Here is a 22,771-nt window from a genome sequence, read left to right as displayed (position 1 = left end):
AAATGCCTGAACCCACGCATTGCACCTGTGATAGCTCGTTCCACCATACCATTGTGGACACATTACCCAGCCCCAAGAGTGTGCTGTAACGGACGATGTGCTTAGCTTACAAAATTAGTCACGGTGGAAAAAATGAGAGTCTATTAAAGGGTCGAGTAGAAGCAAGCTTCTGACGCAGAGATTATGCTATTCTCATGTCATCAGGATGTAAAGACTCTTCTAGGCATCATAGGCTGGATGTGAAGCCATTTTGATTTTTCACAAATTCAGCATATTTCTTAGTTCGAGAAAATCCACTGGGAAGTGTGAAGTTGCCGGATAATTCGATTATTACTGTTATTATTACTATCACTTTATTCAAACCGCTGCTGGAACACGACCGTAGTCTTCAGGTAAAACGCGAGACCAGCTAATATGACGTCTGGCGACCGAAAGCACATATCGACAAAATATTTATCGCCCCTTTCCTCTCGGTGCTGAAGTTATGAGTGTAATTCAAGCGAATCTACAATATCATATTAGCTAGTCCCGTGTTTTACCTCAAGACAACGGTCGTAGTCAAGAGTAATTTGCTGAATTTGTGAAAAATCAAAATGGCTTCACATCCAGCCTATGATGCCTAGAAGAGTCTTTACATCCTGATGACATGAGAATAGCATAATCTCTGCGTCAGAAGCTTGCTTCTACTCGACCCTTTAATAGACTCTCATTTTTTCCACCGTGACTAATTTTGTAAGCTAAGCACATCATCCGTTACAGCACACTCTTGGGGCTGGGTAATGTGTCCACAATGGTATGGTGGAACGAGCTATCACAGGTGCAATGCGTGGGTTCAGGCATTTACTTTTAAGAGGCACAAACAGATTTATTTTACCTCTGGTAACCTCAAGAGAAAGACGTTATAATCCAGAATCCGCATTAAACATCACGTTCCTTCATTACCAACTGGGCAGAGCCGGTTTACGTTGGGAAATGACACAGCGGAAGTCATGGTAAACAGAAATAGTCGCCAGTAAGCTTACTTACATTAGAAAATTTTATTTTATTTGATGAACCGATAGCCATTTAAAGGGACAGGGCTCTTATTTTACTTGTACTTGATTGAACTAGAGACGTTTAAAAATTTGGTGCTGGACTGTGATTCGAATTCGTATCTCCTCTTTCGAGGATCTGAATCTCTCGGAACAGTATAGTTCAGTCATTTCGTTCCTTTTCCCAAGACTGCAATCTTCTCTAGGTCTCCTCCAAAGGTAAGTATGTGGGTCTGAAACCTGATCCAGTACAAAAATATTCATAATTTCATTTCTAGCTTTATCAAGTGCACACCCACCTGCTAGTGAAAATTAACGCGCAATTTCAATGTCTGTTCATGTGTTTCCAACAATGGCAACAGGTGTCGTTATTTCTGGTCAAACACGCACACATCTTACTGTTCATGAGTAAGCAACTGAAACTTAAGCTATATTCGTGGATGCACGGTAGGTGTGCAGTTCGATTGTCACTTGGGCACAAAAGTTTGTATCCTTATTTTAGATTCAGACACCTAGCGGCTCGTAAGAAAAACCGATACGTAACATTTGATTTTTCTTAGTTAACAATCGGATTACGTGTTGGGTTCGTATCTCCGTCACAGAACTTCACATCATGCACTTCATCTTTAAATGCATGCACACTTTGTTACTTCAGAATGGAGGTATATCAGACATCTTTCGTGGTTCGATAACAGGGACGAAAGGGTCTTGATAGGAGTCACAGTTTATTACAAAAACTGTCATCTTTTATTTTCAAGTTTAGATTTGGTTACTGGTATTGGCCAAAATTTCGGTAATTCATGACTCTTCATGGCTAATCATCAATATGATGTGATTAGATTAGATTAGATTACATTAGATTAACTCTTGTTCCATAGATCATGAATACGACATTTCGTAATGATATGGAACGTGTCATTTTAATGAAAGATTTCTTTAAATACCATGATTCAATTTCTTTACAACAATTTTTTACACTCTCTCTCATTGCTTTTTATTTCTCTCTCTCTCTCTCTCTCTCTCTCTCTCTCACAAACACACACACACATACACACACACACACACACACACACACATTCTTTTTTATTTTTATTTGTATGTTGTGCTCGACTATCGGCGAGGCACGAAAACGCCTGTGAATGACTTTCTTAGTTTTGAGTACACTTACGAAAGAAATATAAAAACAACAATGAGAGTTACTGATTTATGATGCTCAGTTTGCAGTCAGTTCTGAGTATTATTAGTAACTACGCTCCAGTCCCTAAACCTAGTTACAGAAAGCGAATCAGATGCATTACGTATTCCAGGCCGTAGCAGCCGTGACTTGGAGACACCAGCTATGGTCACTTCCCAGACCGCTGTAGGATCACATGGGTTCGTCTTCTTCCTGCTGGTACTGTAACTGAGATTTGGCAACAAGGCAACGTATGTTTGGCAACTCTGTGATCGACGAGTTACTTCCTGGTGTGCACGGAATTAAGCCTCAAAGTTCACTTGATTTTACCTGTCATTTCCATTGAATAATCCGAGTTATTATCGCTTGCAGGGTAACAAAAGATTGAAAATTTACGGTTTCCAGCCCAGGAAAGTCGTTGCAGGTGGAAACCACAACTAATCTCGACATTCAAATAGCGGTTTACGAGTTCTAGTTACTATTGCCCTCGTAATAGGAAGCTAAGACCCATACATCCTCGCCAGCTCTGTGGTAACGTGCTGAGCTGTGAAAAAGCGTCTGTTACGGTTCGCAGTTCCAGTCTCACTGACTGTAATGTTTTTATCCCTTCTGTGAAAGAGCTACAAGCAGTCAGATCAAACATCAATAAGGAAATCGCAAGAAAATGCTTTCAGCTCATAGTGCAATGTTGAAAAACTTACAATGCTGCACAACAGGTAAGGCCTCTTTCCGCTGCTGACAAGCGAATTTTGGGTTTCTAGGAATACGTAACTATATTTATGAAATGCCACATTTGCATACCTCTTGAGTATGACACAGCATACCAATTAAACACAGACCCAATCAAAATCTAAGTGAGTAGTATTTTACTAATTCGTGTCGATAGAGGCATGCTTGTTTACAGATACTTTCGTCGTAAGGTTACCATGGTTAGTTTTATTTCATTTCTTATAATACAGTGCACAATTTTCATAAGGTTTCCTTTAGTGTTGTTAAAACAATAGTAAACATGAGAGAGAAATTAATCATCAACGATATATGCGAATTCTCAGATGTTACCTATGACAGTCTGACAATGCACATGCAGTTTATTGATTACATGGATGTAGAAAACTTGTTCTGAGTTAAAGCTGTCAAACAAAGTTTGAAGAAGAATAAAATATCACTACCACACGACGGCTAATATAGAAAATACTTTTCTGACATATTATGGCACGATGCGCTCTCCCTGCACATCTTGGAGATGCTTCTGCTGCCTGCTGTCTATTAAACCTGAATAGAACAAAATGTCACAGTAGTTAGCCCTTTTTCCACATGCGACTACTTTGGGTTGAGAAGTGAAGGGAATTATGTTCAAAGTTCCATTAGATTGATACCTTCAGCAGAGAGCAGAATTGCATTTTAAAAAATGTAGCACTGAATGTATTCGAACTCGCGACATCTTATCTATGCTACAAGCTGACACGTAGCTACAGCAGCTCCAGAGCTCGGTAACTATTCCTCCAGAACTTTTGGATTCCACAGCACTGTGAGATTATGCATATGGCCAGGTCTTGACTTCTGAGAGACAAACAGTTACAGCTTTTCTTTTGGACTGAACGACGTTTTCTAGTAACAGATAGCGCAATAGAATAGCTCAAGTGGAAAGGAACACTTCCTATTTAAACTTCTGCATCCTACACTGTTGGCAGTTGTGTGTAGGTGGCAGTTACGTGATTTTATTTCTGTGATTACAAAATAGTCGAATGTATGCACTGGGTAGCCGAGGAAGCTAGTTCATGGTGATTCGGTCAACCAAGTAAATGAATTTACTGAACATGCTGCAAATTGCTACAGGGAGCCTGTGTGTCAGAATTCTCATCCAGTGTGGCGCAACTGCGTTACGATAGAAAAATGACTCGCAGAGAAGAGGATTTCGTGGTCTGTTGGACGGATGGTAGGTTGTTATACCTATGGTCTGGGTTCGATTCCCACTTCCGTCAATGATTTTAGATAGGGAGAGACAGATTCCATTCTCTCCTGGCTACACCAAGTGAGATATAATGGCTGCGTGGTCTGAAAATTCACATTAAAGATGATATTCCTTCTTTACCAAGTAGGCGGTAGGTTGAACCACAATAAAGTCTGGAGTGGCGACATGTAGAAACTCTATCACCAGTAACCTTTCTTATACTAGTTATTTATTTCAAGTGACGACACAAACGCTATGTATGGTCACAGGACACTTATTCCATCTTTTATTTGAGCTTCTGTATGTCGATAAAATTGGTTCTAAACTGGGAATGCAACTCAGACCGCCCTTAACGCGGAATTTGATCCCTTCGTGGCAATACAGCTCGGCTACAATTTGTTGCTTGTTCAAAACTGCAGATTCCTCAACACCTTCACATATTACGCGTGAATGGGATCGAATCCTGACCCGGCACTAAAGATTTAATTATGTATTATCAAGCTCTATCATGAGAACACCTATCTGCTGGTGGATAATAATTTTGATTTTTAATGTATTTTCATTCGTTGTCAACACTAACGATATCTGACGTTTTTAACTCCCAGTGAGACACAGAACTATTTGCGAGATGACTGTAAGTTCAAGATGCTATTCTGAGCAGCTGGTGGAGAAAAATTCGGTAGCTGACGTCTCTTTGTGTGTAGTCAACAACGATATGTGTGGGGCTCTATTCCCAGTGAGCGCTGAACTCTTCGTCATATTATTTCAGTTCGTCGTGTCATTTAATGTTCATACATATTCTCAACTAGCTGCTCGTGAATAACTTTAATTTTTAATGTCATTTTGTGTTAAATAGTTCAAATGGTTCAAATGGCTCTGAGCACTATGGGACTTAACTTCTAAGGTCATCAGTCCCCTAGAACTTAGAACTACTTAAACCTAACTAACCTAAGGACATCACTCACATCCATGCCCGAGGCAGGATTCGAACCTGCGACCGTAGCGGTCACGCGGTTCCAGACTGAAGCGCCTAGAACCGCACGGCCACACCGGCCGGCCCCCACCATCTGGTATCAATGCATTACCCTATCATCCATTATATATAATCATTTTCATAGTACACTTGATATTATAGATGAGTAGGACACAAGACAGGACATAGATAATGTCCGTTTGACGTCAACAGTGTGTAACATTTTACTTTTTTTGAATAGGACAATGTTCCTCTCCAATAATTTTTAGATTAGTTACAATAAGCTTACGCTGCAAGAGAATTCGCTTGTATTTTTCAATATGTGGTCTGTTGTCGTTTGAAGGCCTTCCATAACATCGGCAACGTCGTGCAACTCCACCGAGGGCTGTCTGGAGTAGGGTGGAGATAGCAATGTGAAAGTTGCGAGCTGTCGAAGACGATCTTCATATTCCTAATGCAATTAGGACATTGTATACTCTTGACGACGTTTAGCACCTGTGCAGTCAGTCACCCAATTTCAGAATTCATTTTGAGTAATCCTGCTAAATTCCCTAAATATTGTCTTTTTATATTGATGAGTAATATGGATAGTCGTCACGTTCATGTGCCATCTACAATGCAAATTTAATGTTACTATCCTAGGAACTAACCTGCAATACGTTTTGTATTTCATAATCGGAACTATCTGCATTAACCGTCATCAGAGCAATGTCAGGGAACAGAATGCAGCAGTGCCTTGCTACCTACTTGAGGACCTGCTTGAGTCGTGTTCTAAGGAAAGGGTAGTTGCTGGTTCACATTATATTACACTAGCGAGAAGTACCGACTTTTCCTTTTCTCTGCAAACATCCAGAACTAAATTCAGTAACTAAATGCTAAGAATATATTTGCATTGTGCCAACTCAAAGATCAATAGATATGGATATAGATACAGATTTTTATATTTAAAGCCATTCTCATTCTGCGTTGGAATAAACATCATTCATTATTTGCTTGTTCTTGTTACGATTGTTATTGTCATTCTCTCACTCGCAAGAGTTTTCGCATTCCTATTTGGTATCGATGCACATGAAGAGTGGCTATGAAAGAAGGGAATACTGAATGTTACGTCATGCAGAATACACTCATTTACTTCGGCTCCTCGTGATCTACGCTACAGGAGAAGTGAGATACATAAAGTTGACAGTGTGAGGACAGACCTGGTAGCACAACTGTGCAACTACACAGTGTTACCAGATAAAATGGTGCTGCGGAATCGACAGTGTAGTACGGACTTTGCCACAGTAGCAGACAGCTGGTAATTTAGGACCATGACCGTGGATTACACTTTGGTCAGTGCTGGTTAGAGTGCTGCAACTGTAAATGGAAGGCTTTGTTTGATAGTCTTATGCTGATGCTGTCTGAATAAATTATGCCATTGGATACAAAGCGGTTTAGTTTTGAGACCTAACCCACGAGGGGGGAAGGCACAGTGGTCTGCTTCAGGAATTCCAAGCAATAAAACACAAAAAAACAACCCAGGAAGGGAGACATGCATTTGGAATCTGTTCATCGTTACGGGGTCAAACAAGAGGGTAACATTACTGAAACAATGATCGGGCTACTTAGTATATAATAGAGCATACAGATTTCAAGGAGGAAACGTATGAAGACGCAGACTTCCTCGTTATCAATATGTGCGGCATATCTTTCGTGTTAACGAAAGTAAATTCCCGCTTTACCTCCTCTTACGTGTCAAATGAAATGAATGCCATGAGGAATAGAATATTTGTTGACTGCGTCTCTTCTTGCTTCCATCCTTACCAACATATTTCTTCATTCTCGTGGTAATCATGACATTCTATGTGTATGCTGCAAAAGATTGCAAGTGGACAAATTCGACATCGAGGTGCAAAGCGTTATATTCAATTCGAATAAGCTTCCGGTGTATTTTTACTTCGTTTGTATTTTTAGATGATTATGAACGTTACGGAAAATTATCTCACATGCTTTATGTTGAATGAGAGACATTGAATGATCCGTTTTGCTTTCCCTACGTTGAAATGATATAATGTCGGCGTCAACAGCCTTCTTCCACGCCGGAAGCTGAAACTTGTATCATTCTGGATTAATGATAATTGAATGTCTCATATGTATACATAGCCCAGAAGGCGACGTCAGAAACCATCAGGGGAGAACGCCGCATAAAAACGAAACGTGCGCGCGCGTCTCCACTCTGAAGAACCGTATCGGAGAATCACGGCAAGCATTTCGCTGAAGGGCTGCCTCGTCAGAGAGCCTAGAAATGGCAGCGTCGTAGCAAGTATTTGTCAACACTCTGATAGTGCATTTACTCCCGGGTGTAGGTCGGCGTTACCTCGCTAAATTCACTTGACATTCGTTTTCCACATCGAAGACTCGTACGATATAATCCACTGCAAGATGACACAATTAGAAAGTATATTTAATTTCTGGACTCCAAGAATGGCGTTCTTCACATAAGTAACACCTGTTTGTGTGTGCATTCGGGAGGACGACGGTGCAATCCCGCGCCCGGCCATCCTGATTTAGGTTTTCAATTATTTTCCTAAATCGCTTCAGGCAAATGCCGGGATGGTTCCTTAGGAAGGGCACGGCCGATTTCCTTCCCCATCCTTCCCTAATCCGAGCTTGTGCTCCGTCTCTAATGACATCGTTGTCGACGGGACGTTAAAACAGTAATCTCCACCTCCTCTGTTCGTGTGTTTAAGGTTGCGTTTTGAGGCTCAGGCAACATCGCAGTGACTATATTCCGCCTCTGGCCGCCAGTGTGTCGTTAGCTCAGAGGTTCCCTTGTGCGTTGCAGTGCTTGTACTATAAGACATAGCAGTTCGAATCACGGTAGAAGCCGCTGAGTACAACCTTTTATTTTCCATTTTAATTAATGGAGTTGCAAACTGCTAGTAAAAATTTCGTATGCGAAATCTGAAGAATGCCTTTAAACATCAATCTTCGTCCGATTTCGACTTAGTAAATTAAGTTAATATAATGGATTTCTGCGTTGCGAATTCCAAGGTGCTTCACTGTAAAATAGACCCTGAAAAGATTCAAACCGACTGTCAACGATATAAATTTGAGCTTTGTTCGTCATATAGGTCTAACATGTCAGAAGGTTGTTTATGAAGTGCACATGTTCATTAATGTAGTTCCCTTCTTCTAAATTTTTGCAATAGCATTTAACTGTAGACGTTTTCTAACACCGGCGTTAGCAATTCCTTTCCGTTCTCTGAAACCTTCAAAACGACAAATTTTTCTGGTTTAAATCTGATGACCTTAACTATCACTTCCGATCAACAATAAATACTTCATGAACCCATACATGGAACTCCAAATGTGTAGTGTTCCTGCACTGCTACAGAGCATGCATTGCAAGGTATTCACACAGTTTATCGCATAGACTTACCATAAGGAATGAAACAAGAACTGTAATACACTTTACACCACAGACGCTCACTCTGGCTTGACGAAAACATCCAAACATTGACCAAAAGTTGCACAAATAATTGAGTTTGAAAGGAAAAGAAACGAGGTATGAAGCATTTATAAATTCATCGAATGTAGTGAGGTGGTTTAATTTCGTCCCAGTCTATAAAATTAATTTCAGGCCATACTCAGCTCTTGCCGATTAATGTAATATAATACCCGCCTACTAATCAGGGCGTCTGTCTCCGTTGCTTTTGAGCGTGAATGGAAATGTGCCGCAGTCTACAGTGTTGCCAGATTGTGCAGCTAACCGGACTTAGAGAATTAGCGAGTTGGCCAGTTTTTTTGTCCCATGTCGCGATCGGCGCGGACTTTGCCTCTGAAGCGGCCGGCCGCCGGTCAAGTTTTATGTCAAAGAGTGTACATAATATTTAATATGGTCGGAATATCATCCCAGCTGAACATACAATGCTGGGACTGCAATACGGCAGGTAGACTGGAGTGAGGGGCTGTGTTGGGTGGAATGAATGAAAGGAGAAAAGAGATGGGGAGAAAGAGACAGAGAGTTGGGGAAGGGTGGCTGATGGCTTGGAGGTAGGTAGCAGGTGTACGAGATAGAACTGTGGGAGGGAGAAGCAGCAGGAGACAGGATGGGAATGCGACACAAGGACACCAGGAAATCACGTAGTGCATAATGATGATGATGATAGGGAGTGCAGTGGAAACAGGTGACAGAACACAGGAAGGAGAGACTGTAGGGTAGAGGGTGTGGGCGCAAAGGGTTAGCTGAGACAGGCCAGGAGGATTATGGGACTAAAGGATGCACTGTAAGAATAGCTCCTGTCTATCTAATTCTGAAAAGTTGGTAATGGCAGGGAGGATTCAGATGGCACGGGTTATGAAATATCTATTTAAACCAAAAATACTGTGCTCTACTGTGCTCAGTAGTATGGTCTGCCACTGAGTGATCTGTTCTGCTCCTGGCCGTGGTTTGGGGGTGTCCAGCCACTCTAACTGTAAGTGGTCGAGCTCGCATAAAATGCTGAGGGGAAATTGCAGTACCACTGTTACAGGACATTTCTGCTTTTGCAGGTGGTGCAGCCTCTACTGGGATAAGGTAAGCCTGTGATGGGAATAGAGTAAGATGTGCTGGGTGTATGAATCAGGCAGGTCTTGCTCCTGGATCTTCCATTGGGAGTGGGAGTGGCAGATGGATGGACCAAGATGATGTGTAGATTGGGGCAGGTAGTGGAATGTCACTTTAAGTGGGTGGGAAGTATTGTGGCTAGGATGTTCCTCACTTCCACGCACAATGATAGATAGGCACAGACCTGGAGAAGAGATGGTTTAGTTGCTTCAGTCCAGGATGATATTGGGTGATTAGACTAGTGTTCCTTTGCAGCTGGTTCTTGGCAGCTGTGGAAAGATGATGTTGAGAAGCCAGTGAGCTAGCTGTTGAAAGACCTGCCTCACACTGTGCCCTCCTTGCCCTGTGCATCCTTTCTACCAACCATCTTCCTAGACAGATAACTGCTCTAAAAAACCAACAGTTAGTCCAGGCTTGGCAACAGTTACATATATTTGGGTGTAAGTATGGTTGTATGTATGAATGTGTATACTTACACTAAAGAAAGAGCAAGAGCTCAAAAGCTAATACGAATGATCTTTTCTGTTGCATGCTTTTATGCACCACACAGTCAGCTACAGGTGAGTGGTTGTCAGTTCTTGGTTTTATAAAAGTAACTATAATTAAGCACCTCAGAAAACAATTAACGTTTCACATTTGTTGCAATAGCTTGTAGTTAATTATTACTGCAACGACTTCATCCTCAAAGACAAAGGAGTCCAGACAACAGGGCTACCAACATACAAGCATTACAAACATTTCTAAAATGTTTTGTGGATCTCTATAGCTCTTGTTCAACAAGCTATATTCTCACAAATTCTTGTTTCTGGGAGAAATTGATAGCTATAAAATGTAGAAATTTAGTGCCTATTTAATGTGAGAGGGAACTAAGTTTGGTAAAAATTTATTTTTCATATTTATGTCCATATTTCTGGAGTGACCCCAATAGTCATTTGCATGATAAACTTTACTGGGTAAAGCAATCGTGAAAATTTCATGTTTAGTACCAGAAAAGGGTGCCCTTTCAAACAGTAGTTATAGCAAGTATGGGTCAGGTATCTCATCTGAGATAAAAGGGTTTTTAAAATCACTTACTTCGGCTCAAAAACTATGAACCAAAAATTGATAAAACTTAGATCTTATAAACAAGCTACTTGTAATAAGGTCAGAAAAGGAGAGGTTTAAACCAATTACATGAAGAGATCAATTTCCTTCAACTTGGGAGAAATTTTCTCATGACAAAATTTATTGACAATTTTGATTGGCACGAGGAGCAAAAATAGTGAGCCAAATTTCATAAAATGTACACAATCTGCACAATGCCAACTGTTCATCTACCTTCCCAAGTTTTCCAGCTTTATAGCAATTACCCACTGACTTACAGTACTTCAAACATGGTTAAAATTTTCAAAGCATCACTGCAACATCTGCACATCCCTCACTGAATGAGATCCATAGACATAAAATATTAAAATTTGGAAGCTAGAACTCTACAAATTTTCATTTGATCATTTAGCAAACCTGCAAACCAAATCTGAACAAAGTGTGAGGTGGTCGAGTGAGGACTATTTCTAAAATTTGACCACTTGACAGAATACTCTACAGACATTGGATCTAATAGTTACATGGAGATTGAAAGACAGACAGACACACACACACACACACACACACACACACACACACACACACACACACACACAGACATACATTCATTCAGGTTTCTTCAAACAGGAAAAGACTAAGGAGTATCAGAGTTACATAACTGCGAGAATCATGATTGTTTATACAGCTCTTAGAACAATGACATACCTCATGTAAATCATACATCCAAAAGATGTTTGTTTGTTAAACTGGTGGGTGAATCTTGTTATCTCCAATATTAGTAAAACACACCAAAGAAAATACATGAAAACTAAATTAATACAAAATAATTGAAAAACTCTCCAGTTAATTTTGTAAACTTACCAGAACTGTGCCTTGAGCATCAGTGACCTGAGAGACAACCCCGGCCTTTTGTTGTGCGTTCATTTTCATCTGCCAAAATGAAATGGAAGTCAGTAAGAGAGACAAGATATACAATCTTATGCATATATTTTGCTTAAAGAATTAAACCCCCCCCCCCTCTTCAAATATTTGGGTAGAAGAAAATGCAATGGTCTGCATTTCTCATAAAATAATAAATAAAATACAATTGATACATTTCTTTATAGTAGGAAATGATCTAAAGATTGCAGAGAATTTCCTTGCAGGCATAATATTCCTGGGTCTGTTTTAAACCTGACAGACTTAAAGAAAGACATTATTCTGAATTATGTCTAATCTTGCAACACAGTCTCAGTAAGGCTCATATTAAAAATGCTAGTTAGTACCTACAAAAATCCCTTATATTTACTGCAGGAAAAACAAATGAAATATTAAGGCAAAGATCCCAAGCTCAAGTCTTGATCCAGCAAACAGTTTCGATCTGCCACGAAGTTACAAAATTATGGTTATCAGTATTCTGATACTAATACACAGTTACTTTGCAATTCTTAGAATAAGCACATAACCCCATGTTAAAATTCTACACAATGTAATAGATTTAAATTATTGTTATGAAACTGTGAAACCTTGGTGTTTGTACAAAAGATAATGCCTAATTTCATGTCCAAGCATGTATTACAGCATTTGCTAATTAGCAAATATAACATTTCATTCTCATATGACGAATATATGGCATGGTTATAGCAGAATTTGCAGGAGTAAAAATAACAATTATTTAACAGGTAATTACAAATAAATCACACCAATTAATCATTAGTTTCTGTTACACCAAACCTCCCAAAAGGATGCAAAGTTATCACAAAAAAAAATAACAGTGAAGACATCATACCTACTTCTTTATTTTAAAGCTCAGGGTATCAAAGACAAGACAAATTACTGTCATGAGACAAATTACTACCACATTTCCTGTAATCTATAAATAAATTATCCCAAGACTTTCTTAAATTTATACAGACCAATATTCACAATTTACTTGTTTGAAGGATTGCCTGATTACATATAATACATCAATTTTTTTTGTGATAATTTTTTTATATCCACAGTAATTTGTATATACCGCTGTTTTTTTTTTCACTTCTATTTCCCTTATGTCAGATATTAATTATAGGCAAAATCTTTTCTCAACAAAGGATAATAATTGATAAATTTTTTACCATGCTTATCATAAGATACAAGGACATCCGGCAACTGCAGCAGTAATAACAACATAGTAATGAAACAGCACCTCCAGTTGCAATACATTTCATTGATTACTAGGGTCAATAGGTTTCCATGAATTAATGTACTTTTAAAAAGTATCTGCAAAATTACTGTTTCTTGAGAATTATTGTATCTATAGTGTATAATAATAATGTAGAATTAGTACATTTTGCATCTTCTACTTGTATGTTTGTAGCCTTTGTATACTTCAGAAATAACTATTCTCTTCCAACAATCATGATAAGCACACTCACTGAAGATAAAACATTTTACGGCACTCTTATGCAAGCAACTTATCACTAGTTGAAAATTCTAAACTGAAAAGGCAATAAAGGGTCATCACCATGACCTGCTGTTCAGTTCTTATAAATTATAATAACTACACCACAGTACAAGGTAGAAGAAAGAAATTAAAGCAAGATGTTAAAGATGAAAAGAAGAGTAAGGAATGAAAAGGAAACAGCTGTCTGCTCGACTACCCACTCGTGTATTACGCAATGCATATATTATTGCTGTTCAGCAGAACAATTAGAGAGTGAAAAATTCTGAAAATATGAATGAAGTCATGCAACAGCATGCATAAGCATTTCCTGCTTATGTATTATATGCATAATACTATAATGAATCATAAAATGGCATTTTTTAATAAAAGATACTCTGACTCTCAAGTCCTTTTTAACTGAAGTAGGCCATCTTGCTTTTAAGTAGTTGTTGTTGTTATCATCATCATCATCATCATCATCATCATCATCATCATCATCATCACTATTATTATTATTATTATTATTATTATTATTATTATTACTATATTATGTGGCTAGTCTGCATGCACTGTACTTCTGACTCTGTTGAGGAACTTCGTAACAGCTGATGGATTGCCTCTGTAGAAATACAGTCTATTACTTCTGAACACAAGACGCCAGAGTGCTTCATAGTACTGAGTGGTAGTGCATGTGGGGATGCCACTATGTCATCCAAAAAATCTCCCACCAATCATAATACAGTTAGGGCTAAGCAGTCTAGTTCCACCATTACACTGTAATGGTTGGTCTCAGACAGAAAGACCCTGATATAAAATAATAATAATAATAATAATAATAATAATAATAATAATAAAAACAGAGACAACACAAATTATGTGACAATATTATTGGCGCTGCTTGCATCTCAACGTACAGTGGTACATTGTTGCAACAGATCGAGGTCAGTTCTGTGCAAAATACTCCACGTAGAAATGTTACAATAACAACCAGTTTGTAAAGCCAAAACCAAGCTGGACTTCAAGACAGAAAGGTGAGTCAGACTTGAATCAAATCTACTCTTCAAAATAATGATTACTTGTCTGATCCACAGTTCAATCTGTTTACAATTTATAGAAGTTTTCCACACTTGTTTAGGCAAATGCCAAGTTGGTTCCATATCTCTCTGCCATCAACTGTTAAAAATGAAAACATACAGCATTTCTGAATGGGGAAACATGCAGCAGAAGAGTAATTTCTACTTATCAATAGCAAGAACTAGACCTGTGATTCAGATTCCATGAGTATCAGTAATGATGAGCTGTTAGTAACAGATAGACAGAAAGCTTAACTCTAAATATCAGGGTGCAAATAAACTAAATGATACACAGCATAAGACAGATAAATAAAGGATGTTTGCGAGGGGATAGGTGGTGGAAATTTGGAGATACATGCTGCATTAATATATAAAAAAAAGTCACATACTAGGAAAAAAAAAAGATAACATGCACTAATGATACAGAGGAGATAATAATATAGAATGAAAGTGGAAAACGGGACTTAAGGAAGTGGCCAATGAGAATGGAGTAAACAAGGGAAAGGAATTAGTGAAAATTGAGATCTAGTCAATTTGGGAAAGTTGTTGGAAGCACTGTTATTGAAGACAGTCCAAATGGTGAAAGTAATGAAGTAGTACAATGGTCCCTAACAGCTAAGTTTCATGGCATGCTTGGAAATAGACCACTGGGTCAGTGTAAAGGGTCACCCTTGAGTTGTTTGTGGATTAGAACAGTCATGTGAATGTAAAGCAATTGGCAAAACATGAAAGTATGTTGTTGGTAAATTTATTGATTGCTACTACAGGCTGTCCTCAAATTGATTATGCACATTTTACCAGGGGTGGGCTGGAGGTACGTGTCACGGTATTATGAATGCGGAAGATCAATCAGGCTATTCATAGGGTAAGAGTTGGGTTGGTAAGGCTTTCATCAATCCAAAAGTTGGTTTTATTAGGCATGGCCCTATAGAATTGGTATGCTGCTGCCTTCTTTTGACCTTTGAATTAACTTACCTAGTCAGCCAGGGGGATCAACAATTCAATGTGGACTCCAAACCACAGCTTAGCTTAGCATTTTTCATGTTAACAAACATTGCCAGTAATAAAAGAATTGATAAATGAAAGACAAAAACACTGATGCGACCAGGGATTGAAACCGAGATCTTTGGATTTGTAATCTAGCAGCTTATATGAATGTTAGTATTATTCAAAGTAACAGCTACAGAATAAGGGAGTATATCATACATTTAAGAGGTATGGCAAAAAGTTAGGGTTATGTGAAGGGATTTTTAGTAGTGTGAATCTAATTACATGCTGTGGCTGAAAGAAGTCATAACCTTGGCTTCCTATCTGATTCTAGTGTAGTCCATACAATATTGAACTTTTGAGGAAACATTTGGGTTTATTCTGTTCAAACGATCATGAATGGCTACAGATATTAAGCTGCACACAAGCTCATAGTGCACTTAAAAGCATTCCCATTGCCGATACACAAATGGTGAACAAGTAGCATAGTTTAAATACTGTCTTTTGCAACTGTGAGGCCAGGTTCACACAGTGGGACCAATGTTGGTGCCAACAGTGTTGGTCCAATGTGTGGATTAATGAAATGGCATTGGAACCAACATTGGCCACAGTATTGGTGCTGCCCTGTTGCTTGTCTGTCTTTCGACCAAACATCAAAGAGCATTGGGCCAATTACCAATACACCGACCACACACTGGCACCAAAGTTGTTTGTTACGGTTTCCGCTTTTCAGTTGTACTTCCAGATGAGATATCTGAAAACACACTGTTTCAGGATCAGTGCAGTAACATGAAAGTTCTTGAGTTTTTGGAACTTTTACCAGAAAGAAATACATTTGTGGAGTCCTACTATGAGGACGTGCAAAAATCGCAAGTCACCTCAGATGCATGGCAACCAAATACACAACTGCTGGATCTCTTTTCAGAATCATACCGGTTCAGGGTATAAAAAACATGAACTTATCCAAGAAAAGATTTGATTATTGGTGTATATGTTTACAATATGTTCTGCAACTGTGGTGTGTTTTGTGTACACTGATGTATTTGTTTACTTTTCAATAAAGCTTGTTTCATCCAAGTTCTTGCCATATCCCTTACGCCTTAATATGTTCCGAGAATTTTGTGATAATGGAGGATACTCACTATGACTTCCATTAGGCGTTAATATTTCCGAAAGGTCAGGAGCATAAAGTAGTTAGTTTTTGCTGTGACTGAAATTTAGCTACTCGATGGAATATATGGTGAATTATGTATTTTTTTCTATGAATATTATTAAGTAAGTGATTCGGTTTTTAAAACAGTTGCAATAGATGAACCTCTAATAACTGTTTTTGTTGATGTCTAGAAATTTCAATGAAATATGTTTTCACATTAGAAAATATGAATTATGGACAGAAAGGCCTGTAACTTTGTATGAGCAGATAGTTATTTGCTTTAAATTATAACTTCAAATTATAGTATGAGCCTTTAGTACGCAAAGTAAAAAATGCAAATTTCTCTACGAAATACAATATAGGTATTCTTTTGTACATGAGTACTGTTGTAATTTTGCAAAGTTTTGATCTATATAATGAACAGATGATAAATTAATTCAAGAGAAAGCTAGTTTAGCTAGGTAGTGTCTTAAGCATTAATTTCAATCACCCATAAAACTACATTGTATATTCAACTGGCTGGTTGGGTTTCAATCACCCATAAACTACATTGTATATTCAACTGGCTGGTTGGGTTAGGTCATAATCTATCTGATCTACGAGTCAGAATTTCCATATACAATTCACATAACACACAGTTTATTCGAATTCGAACAGAACTTTAATCATATGCTTTATACTACTTCTATAAACTTTTTTGGAATGTTTTTATCTTAATGCTGTTCTCTGAAACTTGTGAGCTGCACATATCCCTAACTCATTTTGGAATTTTTCTGCTTTGAAGATATCTTATGTATAGCAAACGATGTATTAAACCACGTGAAGACTGATCCTAAACTGAATTTTCCAAACCATGTCATTTTATTCTGAATGTCGTGCACAACAGATTGTCTGACAATGACACTGGAGTATTTGTATGTATGTGTTATAGTCATTGCCCACACCATTTTCTTTTTCATATTTTCATTTTTTGTTTTCCAATGATGGAACATAATTATTCTTGTTCAAAACCACAAATTCACCGGCCATAATCTGTTTGTTACACACGCTTATGTTGACTCTACATGAATTCAACTAAAGGTTGGCTCCAACGTATGGATGCTGTGTCTTAACTACTGGTCACTTCAGCACCAACGTTGTCACCAATGTGTGGAAGCAGAATAATAAAGTAACCAAAGATGGTATAGAACCAATATTGCTTGTATAAATGCTACTGCAGAAATGACACCTGACAATATAAAATAGTGAAGACAGAGCACGCCTGTACCCTTTGCTCTATGTGACAGAATTTTTATGCTGAAATGTTAGTAACTACCTACTGAATAAATATATTGATGCTTGTTAGTGGACCTGATGGTAAAAGGGAACTGGAGATGGCCATTAGATACCTGAATCTCACAAGCGGCATGAGATTAGAAGAAAGGCTACATAAATTTGATACAAGGATCTGAGCACTGATATAGTAAATCTCGGGTGGGCAATGGACAGTCTACGACCGGTTTCAATCCGGCATTATGCTCCACCTGTGACATATTTTCAAAAATTTTCATATTAACATTAGTAAATAATTCTTGTCTATTGTGAATATATTAGAACGCTCCAACTGTTAAAACTGAGGGAAATTTATAATGAAGTGCATCACTCTCCATGGCGACAGAAGATCACTTAAAAGTCTCTATCTTCCACAAAACTCAAGGGAAAAATCACAAATTCACTTACAATTTAGATCACTGAAGTGTCTCTCAACATATCAAAAATTTGTTCTTAACTTTAATTAGGGAAAGAATTACAGTAGTTTTTTTTTGAAACAGACTAAATTTCCCTGTTCATAAATAGCTTCAAACATATCACATCATATCTCAAAAGCACTGCTCTCACAGCTACACATTTTTCATTGATTAGTAAAATATCCCTCCCATGAACCATGGACTTTGCTGTTGGTAGGGAGGCTTGCGTGCCTCAGCGATGCAGATAGCCATACTGTAGGTGCAACCACAACGAAGGGTTTCCGTTGAGAAGCCAGACAGACATGTGGTTCATGAAGAGGGGCAAGCGTCTTTTCAGTGGTTGCAGGGGCAACAGTCTGGATGATTGACTAATCTGGCTTTGTAACATTAACCGAAACAGCCTTGCTGTGCTGGAACTGCAAACGGCTGAAAGCATGGGGAAACTACAGCCGAAATTTTTCCCAAAGGCATGCAGCTTCACTGTATGGTTAAATGATGAAGGCGCCCTCTTGGGTAAAATATTCTGGAGGTAAAATAGTCCTCCATCTGGATCTCCAGGTGGGGACTACTCAGGAGGACATCGTTATCAGGAGAAATAAAACTGGTGTTTTACAGATTGGAGCGTTGAATGTCAGATCCCTTAATCATGTAGGTAGGTTGTTGTTGTAGTGGTCTTCAGTCCTGAGACTGGTTTGATGCAGCTCTCCATGCTACTCTATCCTGTGCAAGCTTCTTCACCCCCTGTACTTACTGCAACCTACATCCTTCTAAATCTGCTTAGTGTATTCATCTCTCGGTCTCCCTCTACGACTTTTACCCTCCACGCTGCCTTCCAATGCTAAATTTATGATCCCTTGATGCCTCAGAACATGTCCAACCAACCAGTCCCTCCTTCTTGTCAAGTTGTGCCACAAACTCCTCCCCAATTCTGTTCAATGCCTCCTCATTAGTTATGTGATCTACCCATCTAATCTTCAGCATTCTTCTGTAGCACCACATTTCGAAAGCTTCTATTCTCTTCTTGTCCAAACTATTTATCATCAAGTTAAAGTTAAATATAGTGGGAATTAGTGAAGTTTGGTGGCAGGAAGAACAAGACTTCTGGTCAGATGAATACTGGGTTATAAATACAGAATCAAATTGGGGTGATACAGGAGTAGGATTAATAATAAATAAAAAAGATAGGAGTGTGGGTAAGCGTAGTGAATGCATTATTGTAGCCAAGATAGACATTAAGCCCAAGCCTACCACAGTAGTACAAGTATATATGCCAACTAGCTCTGCCAGTAATGAACACATTGAAGAAATGTATTATGAGATAAAATAAAATATTCAGATAGTGAAGGGAGATGAAAATTTAATGGTTATGGGGGACTGGAATTCAACAGTATGAAAAGGAAGAGAAGGAAAAGTAGTAGGTGAATATTGAATGGGGTAGTAATGAAAGAGTAAGCCGCCTGGTAGAATTTTGCACAGAGAATAACTTAATCATAACTAGCACTTGGTTTAAGAATCATGAAAGAAGGTTGTATATGTGGAAGAAGCTTGGAGATGCTGGAAGGTTTCAAATAGATTATATAATGGTAAGACAGACATTTACGAACCAGGTTTTAAATTGTAAGACATTTCCAGGGGCAGATGTGGACTCTGACCACAATCTATTGGTTATGAACTGTAGACTAAAGCTGAATAAACTGCAAAAAGGTGGGAATTTAAGGAGATGGGACCAGGATAAACTGAAAGAACCACAGGTTATAGAGAGTTTCAGAGAGAGCATTAAGGAACAATTGACAGGAACAAGAGAAATAAATACAGAAGAAGAAGAATGGGTAGCTTTGAGAGATGAAATAGTGAAGGCAGCAGAGGATCAAGTAGGTAAAAAGACGAGGCCAATAGTAATCCTTGGGTAACAAAAGAGACACTGCATTTAATTGACGAAAGGAAAAAACATAAAAATGCAGTACATGAAGCAGGCAGAAAGGCATACAATCCCCCAACAGGAAGTGCAAAATGGCTAAACAGGGATGGCTGGAGGACAATTGTATGGATGAGGAGGCATATATCACTAGCAGTAACATAGATACTGCCTACAGGAAAATTAATGAGACCTTTGGAGAAGAGAGAACAACCTGTATGTATATCAAGAACTCAGATAGAAAACCAGTTCCAAGCCAAGAAGGGAAAGCAGAAACGTGGAAGGAGTTTCCAGAGGGTCTATACAAGGGCGATGTACTTGAGGTCATTATTACGGAAATGGAAGAGGATGTAGATGAAGATGAAGATGAAGATGAAATTGGAGATACGATACTGCGTGAAGAATTTGACACAGTACTGAAAGACCCTGAAAGAGACTCGAACTTGGGACCTTTGCCTTTCGCGGGCAAGTGCTCTACCATCTGAGCTACCGAAGCACGACTCACGCCTGGTACTGACAGCTTTACTTCTGCCAGTATCTCGTCTCCTACCTTCCAAACTTTACAGAAGCTCTCCTGCAAACCTTGCAGAACTAGCACTACTGAAAGAAAGGATACTGCGGAGACATGACTTAGCCACAGCCTGGGGGATGTTTCCAGAATGAGATTTTCACTCTGCAGCGGAGTGTGCGCTGATATAAAACTTCCTGGCAGATTAAAACTGTGTGCCCGATCGAGATTCGAACTCGGGAGGTTTTAAGTTTGGAAGGTAGGAGACGAGATACTGGCAGAAGTAAAGCTGCGAGTACCGGGCGTAAGTCGTGCTTCGGTAGTTCAGATGGTAGAGCACTTGCCCGCGAAAGGCAAAGGTCCCAAGTTCGAGTCTCGATCGGGCACACAGTTTTAATCTGCCAGGAAGTTTCATATCAGCGCACACTCCGCTGCAGAGTGAAAATCTCATTCTGGAAACATCCCCCAGGCTGTGGCTAAGCCATGTCTCCGCAGTATCCTTTCTTTCAGGAGTGCTTGTTCTGCAAGGTTCGCAGGAGAGCTTCTGTAAAGTTTGGAAGGTAGGCGACGAGATACTGGCAGAAGTAAAGCTGTGAGTACCGGGCGCGAGTCATGCTTCGGTAGCTCAGATAGTAGAGCACTTGCCCGCGAAAGGCAAAGGTCCCGCGTTCGAGTCTTGGTCGGGCATACAGTTTTAATCTGCCATGAAGTTTCACCCTGGGAGTAGACAACATTCCATTAGAACTACTGATAGCCTTGGGAGAGACAGCCCTAACAAAACTCTTAGAATCTGGTGAGCAAGATGGATGAGACATTTGAAATACCCTCAGACTTCAAGAAAAATATAATAATTCCAATCCTAGAGAAAGCAGATGTTGACAGGTGTGAAAATTACTGAACTATCAGTTTAATAAGTCACAGCTGCAAAATACTAATATGATTACTTTACAGATAAATGGAAAAACTGATAGAAGCCGACCTTGGGGAGTATCAGTTTGGATTGCATACAAATGTTGGAACACGTGAGGCAATACTGACCCTACGAATTGTCTTAGAACTTAGAATAAGGAAAGGCAAACCTACATTTCTATCATTTGCGTACTTAGAGAATGCTTTTGACAATGTTGACTGGAATACTCTCTTTCAAATTTCGAAGGTGGCAGGGGTAAAATACAGAAAGCAAAAGGCTACTTACAATTTGTACAGAAACCAGATGGCAGTTATATGAGTCGAGTGGTATTAAAGGGAAGCAGTGGTTGAGAAGGGAGTGAGACTGGGTTGTAGCCTATCCTCGTTATTCAATCTGTATATTGAGCAAGCAGTGAAGGAAACAAAAGAAATATTTGGAGTAGGAATTAAAATCCATGGACAAGAAATAAAGACTTGGAGGTTCACCGATGACATTGTAATTCTGTTGGAGAGAGCAAAGACCCTGGAAGAGCAGCTGAACAGAATGGACAGTGTCTTGAAAGGAGGATATAAGATGAACATCAACAAAAGCAAAAGGAGGATAATGGAATGTAGTCAAATTAGATCAGGTGATGCTGAGAGAATTAGATTAGGAAATGAGACAAAGTAGTAAATGAATTTTGCTCTCTGGGAAGCAAAATAACTGATGATGGTCGAAGTAGAGAGAATATAAAATGTAGATTGGCAATGGAAAGGAAAGCGTTTCTGAAGAAGAGAAATTTGTTAACATCGAGTATAGATTTAAGTGTCAGCAAGTCCTTTCTGAAAGTATTAGTATGGAGTGTAGCGATGTATGGAAGTGAAACATGGACGATAAATAGTTTAGACAAGAAGAGAACAGAAGCTTTCGGAATGTGGTGCTAGAGACGAATGTTGAAGACTAGAGGGGTAGATCACTTAACTAATGAGAAGGTACCCAACAGAATTGGGGAGAAGAGGAATTTGTGGCACAACTTGAGTAGAAGAAGTGATCAGTTGGTAGGACACGTTCTGAGGCATCAAGTGATCACCAATTTAGTATTGAAGGGCAGCATGGAGGGAAAAAATGGTAAAGGGAGACCAAGAGATGAATACACTAAGCAGATTCAGAAGGACGTAGGTTGCAGTTGTTGCTTGGAGATGAAGTTCGCACGGGCATTGAGAGCTGCATCAAACCAGTCTCTGGGCTGATGACCACCACCACCACAGCAACAACAACAACAACAACAACAACATAGAAAAATATCTCACTCAACAGT

At 39.1% G+C, this 22,771-nt stretch overlaps 1 protein-coding gene across 13 annotated transcripts in view; it reads right to left on the bottom strand.

Moving 5' to 3' along the window:
- The window catches only part of LOC126473647 (liprin-beta-1), a 955,354-nt gene that overhangs the window by 28,244 nt on the left and 904,339 nt on the right, over window positions 1-22,771 (bottom strand). For all 13 annotated transcript variants that reach the window (XM_050100860.1, XM_050100862.1, XM_050100857.1 and 10 more), the window contains one exon: window positions 11,662-11,730. In XM_050100860.1, the coding sequence (XP_049956817.1) occupies window positions 11,662-11,730 (69 nt within the window). The remainder of the gene's footprint in view (window positions 1-11,661; window positions 11,731-22,771) is intronic.

This window comes from Schistocerca serialis, chromosome 4 (assembly GCF_023864345.2).
Source record: "Schistocerca serialis cubense isolate TAMUIC-IGC-003099 chromosome 4, iqSchSeri2.2, whole genome shotgun sequence".
In the NCBI taxonomy this organism is placed as follows: Eukaryota; Metazoa; Arthropoda; class Insecta; order Orthoptera; family Acrididae; genus Schistocerca; species Schistocerca serialis.
Note: the sequence above shows the minus strand (reverse complement) of the source record. Positions and strands in the feature narration are given on the sequence as shown.